Source organism: Labeo rohita, chromosome 15 (assembly GCF_022985175.1).
Source record: "Labeo rohita strain BAU-BD-2019 chromosome 15, IGBB_LRoh.1.0, whole genome shotgun sequence".
Taxonomy (NCBI): Eukaryota; Metazoa; Chordata; class Actinopteri; order Cypriniformes; family Cyprinidae; genus Labeo; species Labeo rohita.
In genome coordinates, this window is record NC_066883.1 from 25,655,802 (window position 1) to 25,673,208 (window position 17,407).

The 17,407-nt window shown below is 34.0% G+C and overlaps 1 protein-coding gene across 3 annotated transcripts in view; it reads right to left on the reverse strand.

The window, feature by feature from the left end:
• eml2 (EMAP like 2) overlaps window positions 1-11,369 on the reverse strand; it is a 29,339-nt gene extending 17,970 nt beyond the window's left edge. Inside the window, exons 1-5 of one of the 3 annotated variants that reach the window (XM_051129679.1) lie at window positions 11,266-11,369; window positions 8,814-9,045; window positions 3,005-3,187; window positions 2,615-2,741; window positions 1,400-1,504 (exon numbers count right to left, since the gene is read on the reverse strand). In XM_051129679.1, coding sequence (XP_050985636.1) covers window positions 1,400-1,504; window positions 2,615-2,741; window positions 3,005-3,187; window positions 8,814-8,883 — 485 coding nt within the window. In that variant the 5' untranslated portion in view covers window positions 8,884-9,045; window positions 11,266-11,369. Of the gene's footprint in view, window positions 1-1,399; window positions 1,505-2,614; window positions 2,742-3,004; window positions 3,188-5,922; window positions 6,158-8,813; window positions 9,049-11,265 lie in introns of those variants that run through there. The other 2 variants (XM_051129678.1, XM_051129680.1) reach the window with 2 other exon arrangements.
• Between the last annotated feature and the right edge of the window lie 6,038 nt (window positions 11,370-17,407).

Genomic DNA, 17,407 nt, shown 5'->3' on the forward strand with positions numbered 1-17,407 from the left:
TGTTTTTGTGTGTTTGAAGAGTGGAGAAGAGTCCTTGCATTTGGTGTCAAGTTGTAGCCAATACACTTTTAATTCACACTTCTGTTTAAATATCCTGTGCATAGCTTTTTATCTTGTATATCAAGAGATTTCAGCCAAATGTATTAAACAACAAGAAAAACTTGTTGCCCATATAGCTACAATACACTTTATAACCTGTAAATTGATGAAAACATAATGCAATTAATTAACTGCCTCAGATGCGGCCATTCTAATGACGGTCAAAACACAGATCTCCGTCATTCGCTTTTCAAAAACCTCATTTTTGAACCTCCATTTGAGCATGATTTTCAGAAAATGTTAAGTTCAAGTGTCTGATCATATCTAAAGCCAAAATATAAACTCTAATTAATTATTAGGAGGAAAAAACATTCCTCCTTTCTGTTTTTGTTTTTTTTTTAGTGCTAAATGGTGTGCCATGGGATTTTTTACTTATATCAAAATTGTGTCATGGCAGAAAAAGGTTGGGAAATGCTGGCTTAAATCATGGGGTAATTTTCATTTTTGGGTGAACTATCCCTTTAATTTAACACAATATTAAGTGGTAACATTGTTAATGGATTTCTTTTTATGAAAGTTTAATGAGAGTTCTCCAGTTGTTGTTAGAAAGCTCTGAAAAGATATCAGTCAATAACACTTGACAGATGTCTAACCTGAACCTCAGTGTTTACCTTTCTTCCTGGAAATCCATGTATACCTGCCATAAATTATGTAAGACTGTTTGATCACATTCTTCCTAAGCTTTCTTGCTGTATCCACAAGTGCATTTATTAGCTGAAATATATTTTTAAGAAACGTTCAAATGTTCGGGGTTGATAAGATTTTTTAATGCTTTTGAGGCTTTAATGCTATCCAATGCTGTATTTATTTGATTAAAAATAAAGTAAAAGGCAAATTTTCAGGCCGAATGGATAACATCGATGAATGACTCCATAATTTTGAATAGTATTGTATATTGTACCAACACGTAAGTTTCTGTTTTTATGAACCAGAACACACAATGGCAACCTAACAAGTTTTTCAAATGCCCCCTGGCATTTACTGTGCAAATATTTTATAACATATTTCAAATCAGCAGTAAAATGACAATAAATGATGCTGATTGAGCGCAAACCATGGTATAAAATGGTATCTTATAAATGGTATCTTATACCCGGTCCACCTCTTCCACCTTACACTGTATCTGGTGTCTTGCAGACCATAGGTCTGGCTTTGCTATCTAATTAGATACTGAGGTAGCATCTATGTTTAGCTGTGTTGATGTCTTGTACTAGCCTAAAGGTTCAGAGGGAAGGAGAAGAACTGCACTTTTATCTCTGTGTACAGAGTTTAATACAATTTGTTTAAATGAAAAAGGTACCTGTCTCTCTTTCCACATGTTGAACTGCTGGATGAGGTGGTTCTGCTGCGGGAGTCTGCCATCTCCTTCTTTACCGTGGACAGGCGTTCTGTGGACATGCTCTTCCTGACACACAGAGACACACAAGAGTGAGGCACAATGCAAAGAGCAGCAAAAAAAGACATCAAAGAGACTAGCTGTTTTCAACACTGATAATAATAAGAAATGTTTCGTGCACACCAAATCAGCATATTAGAATGATTTCTGAAGGATCATGTGACACTGAAGACTGGAGTAAAGATGATGAAAATTCAGCTGTGCATCACAGGAATAAATTGCATGTTAAAATATATTCAAATACAAAACATTTATTTTAAATTGTAATCATTTTTCATAACATTTCACAGTAATTGTATTTTATTTCACCAAGTAATATTGAAGTATATACTGACACTGTAGTAAATACAGAGTATGATCGTAAGTTATTTGAGATTATGATGTACTATTTGTGATGTTAAGGTGGGATAGCAAGCATTTCTTCAAGTTCACATTACAAACGATTAATATTAATTATTATAAGTGACCTTCAAAATTATCGAGTTCTCTTTTATGCCAAAAATCGTTAGGATATTAAGTAAAGATCATGTTCCATGAAGATATTCTGTAACTTTCCTACCGTAAAAGTATCAAAACTTAATTTTTGATTAGTAATATGCATTGCTAAGAACTTCATTTGGACAACTTTTAAGGCAATTTTCTCCATATTTAGATATTCAAATAGTTGAATATTCAAAGATTTTAGATATTCAAATAGTTGTATCTTCGCCAAATAATGTCTTATCGAAACAAACCATACATCAATGGAAAGCTTATTTATCCAGCTTCATATGATGTATAAATCTTAATTTTGAAAAACTGACCCTTATGCCTGTTTTGTGGTCCAGGGTCACATATTAACTATTAATAATTCACCATGCATGCATTAGAAACCAGCATTCTTTTCTGTAAAAGTATACAGATACTTTATCATATGTAGCGATCCTTTAAACTAAATGTTCCAAATTATTACTCAATGTCACCACCTTGAGGTAAAGAAGTAATACTGCACTGATGTGGAAAAAAATGAAAATATTTCCAACATGTGCAACGTGTGATGCCAGCATGTGCTCCAATAAGATGACATTTGAAAAATAATATGTAATAAAAAATGATTCATATCTTGCTTATAACTCTCACCTTTTGATAGACATCAGCACCTCTTTTTTTGGAGAGGAGGGAGAGGAAGGATACCCACTCAAGCGTTTTGTTTGCACGTAGCCATTTGTCAGAGGTTTGGATGGCAGAGCTTGCAGTATCTGCCGAACTAAATCAGGAAGAAAGAAACAGAGGAACAGTGAGATCACATGCAAATTATCTTCACCTCCCACATGGAAACTTTTTATGTAACCACTATCTCATGCATTACATTACATCCCTGTGGCTATTAGAGCTGAAATATCCTAACAGTTAAGAACCTAGGTACAATTTTCAATCAGTAATGCATCCTCAGCCAAGGTTATTCTCAAATGATTAGTTGCTCTTGAAGATGTAATGACAATAAGCAGAAGGCCATAATAAAGCACTGACCTTTAGTTGGTCCTTTCTTGTTGCTGGCCTGTGTGATCTCCTCACAGCAGCCCAGCCTTCTTAAAGCATCCGCCAGCGCTGCCTTCAGCAACTGAATCTCATCCTCCTGCAGCTGCACCCTCTGCTCCAGGTGAGAGAGACGGTCGTCCATCTCCATCCCACTACCGGCTGATACGTAATCATCTGAAAGAGACAGACAGATAGTTATAGTTAAACCTGTATAGCTTTCTTTTTTCTGCGGAATACTTTTTTGACCGAAAAAAGAAATTCATACTGGTTTGGAATGACATGAGGGTAAATGATTTTAGAATTTTAATTTTTTAATTAACTATCCTTTTAAACCAGTGGTTCACAAACCTTTTAGACTCAAAGGCCCCTCATGTTCCAACACAACATTCAAAGTCATCCTAATATGTGACCCTGGACCACAAAACCAGTCATATGGGTATATTTGTAGCAATAGCCAAAAATACATTGTATGGGTCAAATCATTATTGATTTTTCTTTTATGCCAAAAATCATTAGGATATTAAGTAAAGATCATGTTCCATGAAGATATTTTGTAAATTTCCTACTGTAAATATATCAAAACCTAATTTTTGATTAGTAATATGCATTCATAAGAACTTCATCTGGACAACTTTAAAGGCGATCTTCTCAATATTTTGATTTTTTTGCACCCTCAAATAGTTGTATCTTGACCAAATATTGTCCTATGCTAACAACCCCTACACCAATTATTCAGCTTTCAGATGATGTATTAATCTTAATTTAAAAAATGTAACCTTATGACTAGTTTTGTGGTCCAGGATCACATATAAGGTGTGATATTTCATAAAGTATTTCTGTAATTATGACAAAGCTGTTTGTTTTCACACTTTTTTATAAACAGAAACTGGGATTGTTGATATATTAATTACCTAAAACTCATTTTGTGATTCCAGAAAAGCCCAATTAAATAAATAAATAAATAAAATAAATAGTTATTGAGAGGTGGGGTTAAAAAAGGGCTTTTTTACATCTTGATCATTTGATAGCATTTTGATTAAGAAACTGAGATTGTTGATATATTAATTACCTAAAATTCATTTTGTGATTCCAGAAAATCCCAAGAATTGTTGCAAATAAAATAAAATAAAATAAATAAATAAATAAATAAAATTAAATAAATAGTTACTGAGAGGTGGGGTTAAAAAAAGGCTTCTTTTTTACATCTTGGTCATTTGATAGCATTTTGATTAAGAAACTGGGATTGTTGATGTATTAATTACCTAAAATTCATTTTGTAATTCCAGAAATCCCAAGAATTGTTGTAAACAAAATAAAATAAAACAGTTACTGAGAGGTGGGATTAAAAAAGAAATGTCTTCTTTTTACATCTTGATCATTTTATTGCATTAAAATACTTTAAAATATTATTAATAATAATATACATTTTATTAAAAATAATATATTAAAATTAAATCATTCTGCAGCCCCTTGAAAGTTTGAGGCCCCCTGGTTAAGAACTACTGCTATAAAGGAATAGTTCACCCAAAAATGGAAATTCTGTCATTAATTACTCACCCTCATGTTGTTCCAAACCCACAAGACCTTCGTTCATTTTCAGAACACAAATTAAGATATTTCCGCTGAAATCTGAGAGCTATCTGACCGTGCCTAGACAGCAACACAACTACTACATTCAAAGCCCAGAAAGGTAGTCAGGACATCTTTAAAATAGCCCATGTGACATCAGTGATCTAACCTTAATTTTATGAAGCTCAGAGAATATTTTTTTGCGCAAAGAAAATAAAAATAACAACCTTATTAAACCATTTCTTCTCTTCCGTGTCAGTCTTTGATACGTGTTTACACAGTGTATGTGTGGTTGTCGCAGCTTCATAAAATTAAGGTTAAACCACTGATGTCACACGGACTATTTTCCCTTTCTAGGCCTTGAATGTAGTAGTTGCAAAGTCAAAAATATCTTAATTTGTGTTCTGAAGATTAACAAAGGTCTTACAGGTTTGGAACAACATGAGGGTGAGTAATTAATGACAAAATGTTCATTTTTGGGCAAATCAACCCTTTAAAATGGAAGGTCAGTGTTAATTTACACACTTTTTAAGTCACTTAAAAAATCTTTGCATGCCACACTTTAATGAATTACAGCCCCCTTTTTTTTCAACTAAACATTTCTAATTATACAACAATGGAAATATTATTTAAAATGAAAACATAAGGACTTGCACATGTGTGGTTACCCTTCTAGGACACCTGTCACTTCATACATTCACTAAAACAACACTGGAATCAAAGTAGTTCAAAGTAGTTAAGAGAAAAGCTTGTTTGCACTAATAAAAATGAGTGCATTTTTAAAGAAAACGTTCTTGTTGGATCAACATGAGACAACATCTGTGATTAAAATGTGTTCATACCACAAAAAAAATCCATTAAAATCCCTTGAAAACACAAACTGAATGCATGAGGGAACAAATGAGCATGTTTCAAATGCTAACAATGCTGATTCACTGTGGCAGCCATCATATGCATTTCACATAACTTAAAAATACACATAAACAAAACTAACGAACTTAGTTCCTCAATATCATATTTCACATAACACGGTGGCTCCTGTCTCTCTTTCAATCTCAAGGGCAATGCACCGGTCTCTACTCTAAGTGCGGATATATAATAAACCTCTTTTAGTGCCTTCACCCACTAACACATGGAGATCACATCTGTAAAGCGGCATCAGCAGGTGGCAAGCATGTCAACTAAACTATAAAAGTGAAAAAAAGGGAGCCAAAAGTAGAAGGTGAGAAGAAAGCTATAGTGATGCTAGAAGACCAAAGCACACTGGAGGAAACCGGATGCTTGGTGAGCGAGCGTGCTGAAATATTCATCATCCCGCTTTTCTTGTACTCCCCTCCTACCTGCCATTCCAGTCAGTACTATGTCCGCCTGTCAGTCACCCGCTCGGACAGCCTGATCCTCTGCGGCTCTCTAGGGGGTTCCTAAAGGTGCCAACTGCCTGCCTGGCCAAGGTTTCTTTCTCCCACCTTCCCCTTGGTTTACTGGATGGCTGATCCTGTGTCTGGACCTCCCTTCCTTACCCTCCCCCACCCCTTTACCACTCAGTGCTGTGTGTAAAGAGGAGAAGGGTGATGTTTGTAACAGGATGCTGTTTCCCGTCTTCTATGCGGTAGAAAACTGCTGGTGGTGCTGTTGGCAGAGAGGGAGAGCTTTGGCTCGGCTCCAGACCTGTCTGATGCATCAGCCAGGCACTACCAGGAAGTGCACTGACCAGTCTCTCCACCAATGGGATGCTGAAGTGTGTACATGCGCTTGACAATTTATGACTTGTTGTTTTATACCTCTGGGGCGCATGCTCATTTTCTTAATCAATATGCTGTACATTAGGGGTTTTTACTGTACTAACTGAATTGATATCACAGTCTGACTTCAGATATGCAGACCCAGCGTTTAATATCAGTCTAAATCATCCAACTGTACGGCACAGGCAGACACTCTCTCTGACCCAGGCTCATCATATACCGTCTACCCATCCATCTGTCATCCAGCCAAACCATCTGTCGCAGAAATTGACCTAATGGAAAACCCAAACAATGACCGCTACGTATACTGATACCTATTCTCGAGAGAACCTGTAATTCACAAGAACAAAAATGAAATAGACGTTTCTAAGTGACAACAACAACAAGCTGTGAACAATGGCTGTTAGCATGAAGGCGCCATAGAGATAAAATTTCTCTTTTTTAAAGAATTCTCTTCTGCTCAACAAGCCTGCATTTATTTAATCCAAAATACAACAAAAGCAGTAATATTGTGAAATATTTTTACTATTTAAAATAACTGCTTTCCTTTTGAATATATTTTAAAATGTAATTTATTTCTGTGATCAAAGCTACATTTTCAGCATCATTACTCCAGTCTTCAGTGTCACATGATCCTTCAGAAATCACTCTAATATGCTGATTTGCTGTTCGAGGAACGTTTATTAGTATTATTATTATTAATATTTAAAACAGTTCAGTATTTTTAAAGATTCTTTGATGAATAGAAAAATCCAAAGATCAGCATTTATCTGAAATTTATTGGGGGGCGGGGGAACTATAGAAATTAATAATTTTATTTAGCAAGGATGCTTTAAATTGATCAAAAGTGATGCTAAAGACATTTAGAATCTTACAAAAGAATTCTATTTCAGATAAATGCTGTTTTTCTGAACTTTCTATTCATCAAAGAAACCTGAAAAAATTCTACTCAGCCGTTTTCAACATTATCAATAATAATAATAAATGTTTTGAGCAGCAAATCAGAATATTAAAATGATTTCTGAAGGATCGTGTGACTGGAGTAATGATGCTAAAATTCAGCTTTGAAATCACGGGAATTAATTACATTTTTATATATATTTCAATAGAAAACAGTTATTTTAAATAGCAAAAATATTTAAAATTTCTACTATTTTTGCAGGCTTAGTGAGCAGAAGAGATGTCTTTAAAAATATATAAAAACATCTTACTGTTCAAAAACTTTTGACTGGTATATAGAATAATAGCATAATATTACATAAAACTGTCTTTATTTATTACTTATATTTACTGATAATGGTTCACAACAAAAATGAGTTCTGTTCAAAAATGAGGTCTGTTCTGCATCACGAGGGGGGGTAAAATAATAAAAGACATAATAAAATGCAACTAATCATATAATCATTAATTGTTGTTAAAAGGAAGGAGAAACATCTTATCCATATCTTTTGACGTTAATTTGAATGTTTCAGACTGGTAAATCACATATCTGATGTTGTTTACAGTATTAATTTACAAAATTGTCAGACATGACAAAATGTAATTGTGCATATTATTTTGCCTATTTAAATTTTTTCTTCTCTAGCTTTGCTAATCTAGCTGTTTAATAAACCTGGCATTGAATATTGTTTGCTCTTTGACAATTACCTTTGCTTCTGCTAAATGCCTGGATATAAATGTAATGTATTTCATGGTAAAATTCTGTGTCATAATCAAATTTGGTGCTCTGCTTGTTCACCACTTGACAGTGTAAATCTGGCTCCTACAGCAAAGCTATAGTTACATTTTTTTGGCTGATGTTTGCTAATGATTAGCTCTTACTGCAATCCCATTTCAAATCAAAATCTTGCATTAATAATCATTATAATGCTGTTTACAACTGAGCTTCAAAGTACAGTTATCACTAGGGATACACTGTAACCCAGGTAAATCCATCTTAATAGGTAAGTAATGTTATACACTAGATTACCGGGTCACAATAAATAAGTAACTCAGTACATTATTTCCACTAAAACCTTACACATTGCTGAAATCAAATAAGGAAGGCCCAGTGAAGCAAACTGAAACAGGATGATAGGCTCAAAGCATATTAACACATGAGCTGAAAATGAATGAAAAATGTAAACACATGCCAAAATCATATCGCTCCGATTGAAATTCTCTCAGATGTAGATGTTCATTTTTGCAACCTGACACTGATGCCAACCAAACATACGCGATAAGAAAATGCCTCAGGGGAAATAAAATTTGCATGTAGGCTATTATAAAACTGATCATAATTTAAACAAATGTATTCCTCACTGGCAACACTGAGACAGTTTCTTTTGTTGTGCCATTGCAGGCAGTGACGTACCGACACGTCCATAACATTACGTTGCTGGAATGTAAAATTGATTAATATTAAACACACGGTCGAAATGCGTACTGAAAACAAACCATCCGGTGAGGCTCTCTAGCGCATTCATTATGAATGGCACTGCCAAACTTACCGTTGCAATACCGAAGCAGAAGGGTGTTCGAGTCATACAGGTTCCCACATGAAGCTACTCGCTCCGACATGTCCTTCTTCTGATCAATTCCTTTATTTCTTTCAAATCGCCCGTCCTCAGATCCGCCTGCCTACTTTCCTGACATACGAGTGAACCTTCAATACCTTTCCACCGCACAACCGACGACAACCTGTGCTGCCTGCGTTTCTATAGCAACAGCCTCACCGCTGATCTGCTACCCAGAGGGAACAAGAGAGCATGTTTACACTTGGAGTCCCATAATATGCAGTCACTACTTTCATAAGGGTTTGATGTGTATATATTAAGATAGGTTAGTCAAATTAACAAGCCCTAAGGGCAAAGGCTACATCAAGAAATTTGGCTATTACGCACAGGTATGAATGAGATGAATAGATTATTATTGTCGTGTGAAGCCGGTCTAGAGATATTTTTATCTTGGGATTTACTTGCTAATAATGGTGGTGTCATAAAATGTTATGTCCTTGACAGTCAAGCAACTGTTTTTTTACTCTCTAACAGTAGATGGCGGTGTAGGTATGATTAAAACATGAGATATGACCGTGTCAAACTCCAAATCTTTCTGTATTTGGACCATTCCGCGACTACTCCACATAATAATAAAGCACCAGCGTCACAAAATCCCATATCTGATTAACTATAATCTAACAAAAATTAATAAATAAATAATAACTTACAATACCAGTCAAAAGTTAAGTCAAGATTTTTTTTTAAATGTCTTTTCTGCTCACCAAGCCTGCGTTTATTTGATCCGAAGTACTGAAAAACAGTAAAACTCTGAAATATTTTTACTATTTAAAATAACTGTTTTCTAAGTATATATTAAAATGTAATTTATTCTGTTGATTTCAAAACTGAATTTTATTTATATACATGATCATTCTCATTCTAATTTGCTGCTCAAAAAACATTATTATTTTTGTGTTGAAAACAGATGAGTAGAATTTTTTCAGGTTTCTTTAATGAATAAAAGTCTCAGAAGAGCAGCATTTATCTGAAATACAAATCTTTTGTAACATTATAAATGACTTTATCATCACTTTATCAATTTAATTGTATTAGGGGGGCGGTTTAACATGTAACAGAAATTTATTCGTCTTGTATTAGTTTCTGTAGTACAGTATAATGTAGGTGTTTATATATTCCTATTTCTGGCAAATTTAAACAATTAAATGCTAAAAAATAAATAGCATAACAAGATTAACTACCTAATTGTAGAAAGAAATTCTACAATTATTATTACATTTTTTTAAACAGAATTTTTCTTCCATGTATTAATTTTAACAGAAAAACCTCTTTGTTTGGCAACGAATAAAATGGTTTAATTTTAATTTCATTAAAAATAAATAAATGTTTAAAGCCTTCATTTAATTATCAGAAAAATGAAAACACACAAGAATTTCTGAAAAAAAAAGAAAAGAAAACAATTGTAGGACCCTATTGTTCAAAATGTTGAAATTGAGATTTTTTGACTTATTTTTTCACTGAAATAAATGTACAGAGAGTAAAGAGTAAAGTAACTGTTACCGAAAAAAGTACCGTACCATACCATTGGTACAGTCACCCCCCGCCCCCCCAAACCCAAAAACCAGAATCCTAGGGGACACACTGTATAATGTTACAAACCTTTTTATTTAAGAAAAATGCTGATCTGTGGATCTTTCTATTAATGAATCCGGAAAAAACTATGTATTCAGCTGTTTTAAATATTGATGATGATAATAATAATAATAATAATAATAATAAATGATACTTGAACAGCAAATCAACATATTAGAATGATTTCTGAAGGATCACGTGACACTGAAGACTGGAGTAATGATGCTGAAAATTTACCTTTGATCACAGGAACAAATTACATTTTTAAATCTATTAAAATAGAAAGTAGTAATTTAAAATAGTAAAAATATTTCACAATATTAGGCTACTGCTTTTGCTGTATTTTGGATCAAATAAATACAGGCTTGGTGATAAGAGAATTCCTTTAAAAACATTAAAAATCGTACTGTTCAAAAACGTTTGACTGGTAGCGTATTGATTTTTAACCAGCCTCTAATTAATGGTAGTAATAAAAAAAAAATGATATAGGAGGAAAATCATATTGCAATGCCTATTGCATTTCTTAGACGAACGCAAAACATTTGCAAGAGAACGTAAAAGCATGAGTTTAATTTTTCTCTTATTTATTAATTTAATTTAGTTGAATCTTATTTAATTTAATTTTATTTTTTCTTCGCCAAATCATTCCAGGGTAGATTTTGGCCTGCATTAAAGGGCGCCATCTCTTGAGAAGAAGAGCCGATTTAGCACGTAGCATAGGTCATGCGTCGAACAAACTGTTTGGCTCGTGTGGTCATGGTACGAATACAAGTAAAATCTTATCGATAAATCATTGTCTGACGAGTGATATTACCGTATGTCGACTTGAATTATCCCCCTCATAACATTTAAGCAAACATTTCGCGTATCCACTATTTTCGTCTGTTTAGATTCAGAACTAATTTCCGATTCACGAATGAGTCACTGATTCGGTTCATTTTAATGAAATAAGATGTGTCTGCATAATAGTTTCGGATCGCGATTCAATCGAATCGAATGTGGACACGGCATCGTTTGAAACAAAACCTGCAAACTTTAGAACACAAAACAAAACATTGACAATCAGTTTAAATCAAACCTGCAAATAGTATCTTTTGCCAGCAATTAAAAACGTTTAAGTTCAACATGGACGTGATGTAAATGACTCCTATCTATTGCAGGTAAATATATATTTGTATGTGTTTTATGTTTTCATGTGTATTATTGTAGTCCTAACTGTACTTTGTGTTTATTGAAGTCTATTATTAATTTAAAAAAGACGATATCAAACACGCAATACAAAATAAGTAGTATAAAAGTATAAATAGTTTTGACTCAGTCAATATTGTTTGAATTGATTTCCAGGTTTGGGTTACTAGTACTTCCTATATTCTGTGTAGAAACTTTATGTTGTTCGTGATTATTGTTATTTGCAGAGCCTATTTAACGATTATGTAGATGGATATTGTATGTCAGTTGATATTGCAGTCTAGCACATTTTGTACCTTTATGTTTTCGCTCTTGTTGACCTTTCTTATTTTGCCTGATCACTGACCATCTATTTATTTTTGCATCAGTGAGTTGTAAATTCAATTGACATTGAGGCCTCAACAGCCATCTTTGTGTTTGTTTATCATTTTCCCGTTCATTAAGCCAAAACAGAGGCATCTCTTCTGAGAGTGAGGCTCAAATGTTCAATTTACCATTTAATCAGAAAGTGACTTAAGCCAACTGATTATCAAACTGTTTTGAGCAGCTTTATCACTCCCCTCATTCATCAATCAAAAGTGGTTATTGTTAACAGTGGCTTGTTAATGGCACCATGGGTCGTGCTAATGTGAGATCATTATGGTTGGCAGTTCAGGCAAATTGCTAACTGGTGTATTGACTTGATATCTGGAGTTTATTTGCATGTGCACCATTGCTCAATTCACTTCTTGTTTCATCCCTCACTGGCAGCGTGCCAGGGGGTAGAGTAACAAATGCCACCGTGTAAGGTTAGGCTTTTTCTGATTATACGCAATTGGATAGTTGAAGGGAGCAGAAGGAGTTTGAACTGGGTTGTAGACAAAAGGAAAATGAGAAAGATATGCATTGTGAATTTTTTATAGATTTTTTCCATCATTCCACTAAAAGGCTCCAACCACTCTGCAGACACTGCAGCATTTGATGGATTAAAAAAAACCACACACATTTTTTTTTTGTGGTAACTTAAGTCTCAAAGTACATTATTTTTTGTGCAGAATGACAAATGGAAATAAAAAGCACAAATTGCACTTTGATACACTTCATAATTTGAAGTGCACTTCAAAAGCTTGGGAAACTTGTTTGTAATTAACATTTTAAAAAAGAACAATTTTCCTTAAAGAGATAATTGCACTCTTTACACAAAACTAGAGTGCTTTGATTTTTAAGATGTGATGATATGTTTTAGCATTTGTAAAGATGTTCAAATAATTAATATTTCTTGGAATCAGTGCTCGTTTGGCATCCATTTGAACTTATAACTTAATGGCAGTTGCTTGGCTGGCGCAAGCAGTGCAATTTGCAATCTGCCATCACATTACGTTCAACGCTCAAGAATAGATTTTTTTTTTTTTTTGCTTGACATTAACCAGATAACAGCTGGACATACGCTTTCCTTTCCTCCTTGTGAACATCCTCTCATCTAAATTTCCAGAAGACATTTGTCTTGTCATATTTCAATAATAGTTTCTTTTGCTTGTCATACACTTCCCAAGAGTATAACTTTAAAATGTAGTTGGTCCATGTATGGAAAAGTGAATATTCAAATGATTTAGACTTAAGGGAATATACGTTGAATATTATAATTGGTTTGATGAGTGCTGGGAGAACAGAATGTTAGAGAATGGAGGAAATGTTCAAGTCCAGTAGTACATTATGCATACTTTATGTCTGAAATGCTATTCTTATGACTTACTACAGGATTAGTCACACTTTCAACAGAAGTGGTTTGGTTGGGTTTGTTTAGCACTGACACACTTGAGTATGTTTATTTTCAGTATATCATCCAGGAACTACTGTACATTATAAGGTGTGGAAAAGTGAGTCAGTGGCTCTGAGTCATTTGTACCACACTGTATGTAAGCCATGATAAAGCACGGCCCCAATTATTAATGGGTCACTGTCCGTCTTTAGACTCAGACTGGCATCACTGCCCATGTCTTACAGTGTGTGTAATAATCTAGATGGCTGACTAAACATTCACTCACCCTGTTAGATCACCATTTTTTTATGATATACATACCCTGCATTTATTTGATCCAAAATATAGCAAAATACGATTTTGAAATAGTTTTACTATTTAAAATAATTGTTTTATATCTGAATATATTTTAAAATGTAATTTATTTGTGTGATTTCAAAGCTGTATTTTTAGCATCGTTATTCCAGTCACATGATCTTTCAGATATCATTCTAATATTCTGATTTGCTGCTCAAAAAACCCCATTTATTATTATTATGTTGAAAACAGCTGAGTTTAATTTTTTCAGGTTTCCTTGATGAATAGAAGGTTCAGAAGAACAGTATTTATCTGAAATAGAAATCTTTTGTAACATTATAAATGTCTTTATCATCACTTTTGATCAATTTAAAGCATCTTTGTGAAATAAAAGTATTAATTTCTATAATTTCTTTCCCAATTTTCCAATTATACTGACTCCACGCTTTTGAATGATATAGTGTATAATGTTACAAAAGCATTTTATCCCAGATAAATGCTTATAAATCTTTGGATCTTTCTATTCATCAAAGAATCCTGAAAAAAATACTGTTTTAAATATCAGTAATAAAAATAACAATAAAAACAATTCTTGAAAAGCAAATCAGCCTATTATAATGATTTCTGAAGGATCATGTGACACTAAAGATTGGAGTAATGATGCTGAAAATTTAGCTTTGACCACAGGAATAAGTTACATTTTAAAATATATTCAAATAGAAAGCAGTTCTTTTAAATAGTAACAATATTTCACAGTATTACTGCTTTTGCTATATTTTGGATCAAATAAATGCAATTTTTTCTATGCAGAAGTTGCTATTTATTTATTTTACTGTATTTTTTGTCATGTAATTAATTTCTTATTCTTATTTAATTATTAATTTTTAGTTTTTAGACTAGTATTAGTTTTTTTGTAATATTGACAATAGAATTTCAAGAATTTCAGACCTCATTTAAAGCCTTGTCACGTCACGTGAGCCTGTAACCGTGTCAGAGACAACAGTCCAAAATCTCTACCGGTTGACAAACTTCTACTGGGTTAATCGTGTCTACTGGCTCATCAAACCAATTTAGATTCAGCTTGCCTCAGCACACCTGCCTGGAAGTTTCTAGTATGTCTACTAAGACCTTGATTAGCTGGTTCAGGTGTGTTATTTTGGCATTCATAGTTATTACTTGTTGTAGTAGACAGAACTTTATGGTCAATTGTTGACTGTGAATCAATACTGTAAATGTCACTTGAGATGCAACACAAACCAGTTTGGACAATACATGTCCAAAACCATTTTATCAGTTCGACTTGTTTTGTCACGTCAAGAACATAAATATCATAATCTCAATGCATGAGTAATACTCTCGATGTGTGAGTAACTTCTGATGAGGAAGTACAGTATAAAATGACAGCATCCTTAATTTTTTTATTTTAAATTTCTGTTTCTATATACCTGTCTGAACAGGTTCTTTGTGAGCCTGTTACTGTTGCCATGCTAATGGTAAACAAACACCTTCGCGTCTTAATTCCCATTACTAACTCTACATTTTTTGACATCTCGGTACAGTCACATTCCATTAGTATGACACATGACCTATTAAGTCTAGAAGTCATTTTCATTTGACGCAAATGTTGGGTTACTTCACATGGAGGTTCGACTGCGGTAGGCCTGAAGGTTCAGCTGTCTCGCTCTCAAAAAAAATCTCAGTTCGCCGATGTGTTTTCTTATGACTAGCAGCATGACACGACCACACACCAGTTTCTGCCTGGAGGAGCTCTGCCAGATGAATACTATTGAGTGTGTTCCTATAATAGTTAGCGACTCTTCTTTAACTCAGTCTAGACTTTCAGCGAACTTCCAAGCTACATCCTGCCTGCACTGGCAATCCCATTGAGTTTTCCGTCCTCATTATATCTATGCAAGGCTCACCATTTTGACATGCTTGGACCAAGTTTAAAGAACGTTTGATCAGGAAAGTGATTGTGCTGTTATACAGTAGATGTGTTTTTCCTCTCATTTCGTTCTCAACCTGTGTGGATTTCTTTCAGCAAACACAAAAGAAAAAAAAATATAACATGATGGTCAGTATCCCGTGAACTGTCCCTTTAAAGACCTGCTATGAAAGAGTACACTATAAAAAACAAAAAACACAATTTATTGAGTCAACTTAAAATAATTACACTGCAGACTTAAAATTTTAAGTTCATTCAACTCAAATAAGTTTAATCAACTTGAAATGCTAAGTTGTACAAAGTGAAAACTTAGATTTGTGTTGACTAAACAAACAATTTGGTTTGTTAAACTTAAAAGCTGAGCTTGTTACCCAGCTGCCTTAAAATTTAAAGCTGAACGAACTCAAATATCTAAGTTGTCATTTAGTACAACTTAACATTTCAAGTTGACTAAACCTTAAGTTGACTGAACTTAAAACTTTAAGGCAGCCTTTTTTTTTTTTTTTTTTTTTTACAGTGTATGGATGGATGATGATGAAGAGCATCTGAAAGCTGTGCCCCCGCCAAGAAATGTCCTGCATATATTAATAAGAATGTCTTTTCAATCAAGCCGCTTTGCTATTTCTTGTTAGGCTTTGCACTCATCACAGTCACTCCAGCTGATGGCCCATGAGTGAATGCTCATTTCTTTGGCTTTGAAAGAGTTTCACTTTGCATTTGAATGTGAAGAATAGATGGGTTTTCCTCTCCTTATTTTCAAAAGAACAGTCATCCCGTGATTATTCAAAAATAACTCTTTGGCTTAACATGATTCACTCGTGAACAGTGGTTCCATGTGATTAAGTCATGTTATTTGGACAAAATTGAATCAGGTTATTTGGACTTATTTTAGTTGAGTTTACCCAGTTTGCTTTAGTTCATCCAACATGAAATATTTGAGTAGTTATAACATGCTTCCATTATGTAGAACCACTGTCCATGGAAGTTCAGCCAAAGTATTTTAATAACTTCTTAGCAAGTATAATGTAACTTTTTATTACACATATGACATTAATTGTTGGCTCCCATTTGAGTTGTTATTTAATTTAAAGTGATAGTTCACCCAAAAATGAAAATTCTGTCATTAGTTGCTCACCTTCATTTTATTCCAAACCCATAAGACCTTTCATCTTCAGAACACAAATGAAGATATTTTGATAAAATCCAAGCTTTCTGACCCTGCATAGACAGCAATGCACCTGACAGCTTCAAGGGCCAGAAAGGTAGTAAGGACATTGTTGAAATAGTCCATGTGACATCAGTGGTTCAACCTTAATTTTATAATGCTGCAAGAATACAAGTCTTTTGAAATGCCAACATAATAGAACATTAGACATTATAGGTCCACTGAAGTGCTTTGAAACACACTGCATTATTCCATTTGTTGATGTAATTTCAACTGAAACAGAAAGAGGGGGCGGGGCTATCAAGTAGTCCCACCCACTATTTAAAATAGCCAATAGAATTTTGTTTATATTAGCTTGTGCCAGAGCCGTTGAGGTCAGTATTTGACAACGTATAACAGCCACAGTCTCATCCAGGTCTTCGCACATATAATTCTCTCGGTGCTATCGTTTCTCTGGACTGGAGTAGACATGTGTGCGCTGTGGTGGTTCACGTGACCAGACTTCTTTCGTCCCAATGAAATGCATATTTACACTGTCTGAATTGTTCCCTATTCCCTATATAGTGCACTATGTGCCATTCACAGTACAGAAAATATTAATTCTGTGAACAAGTGACCGATTT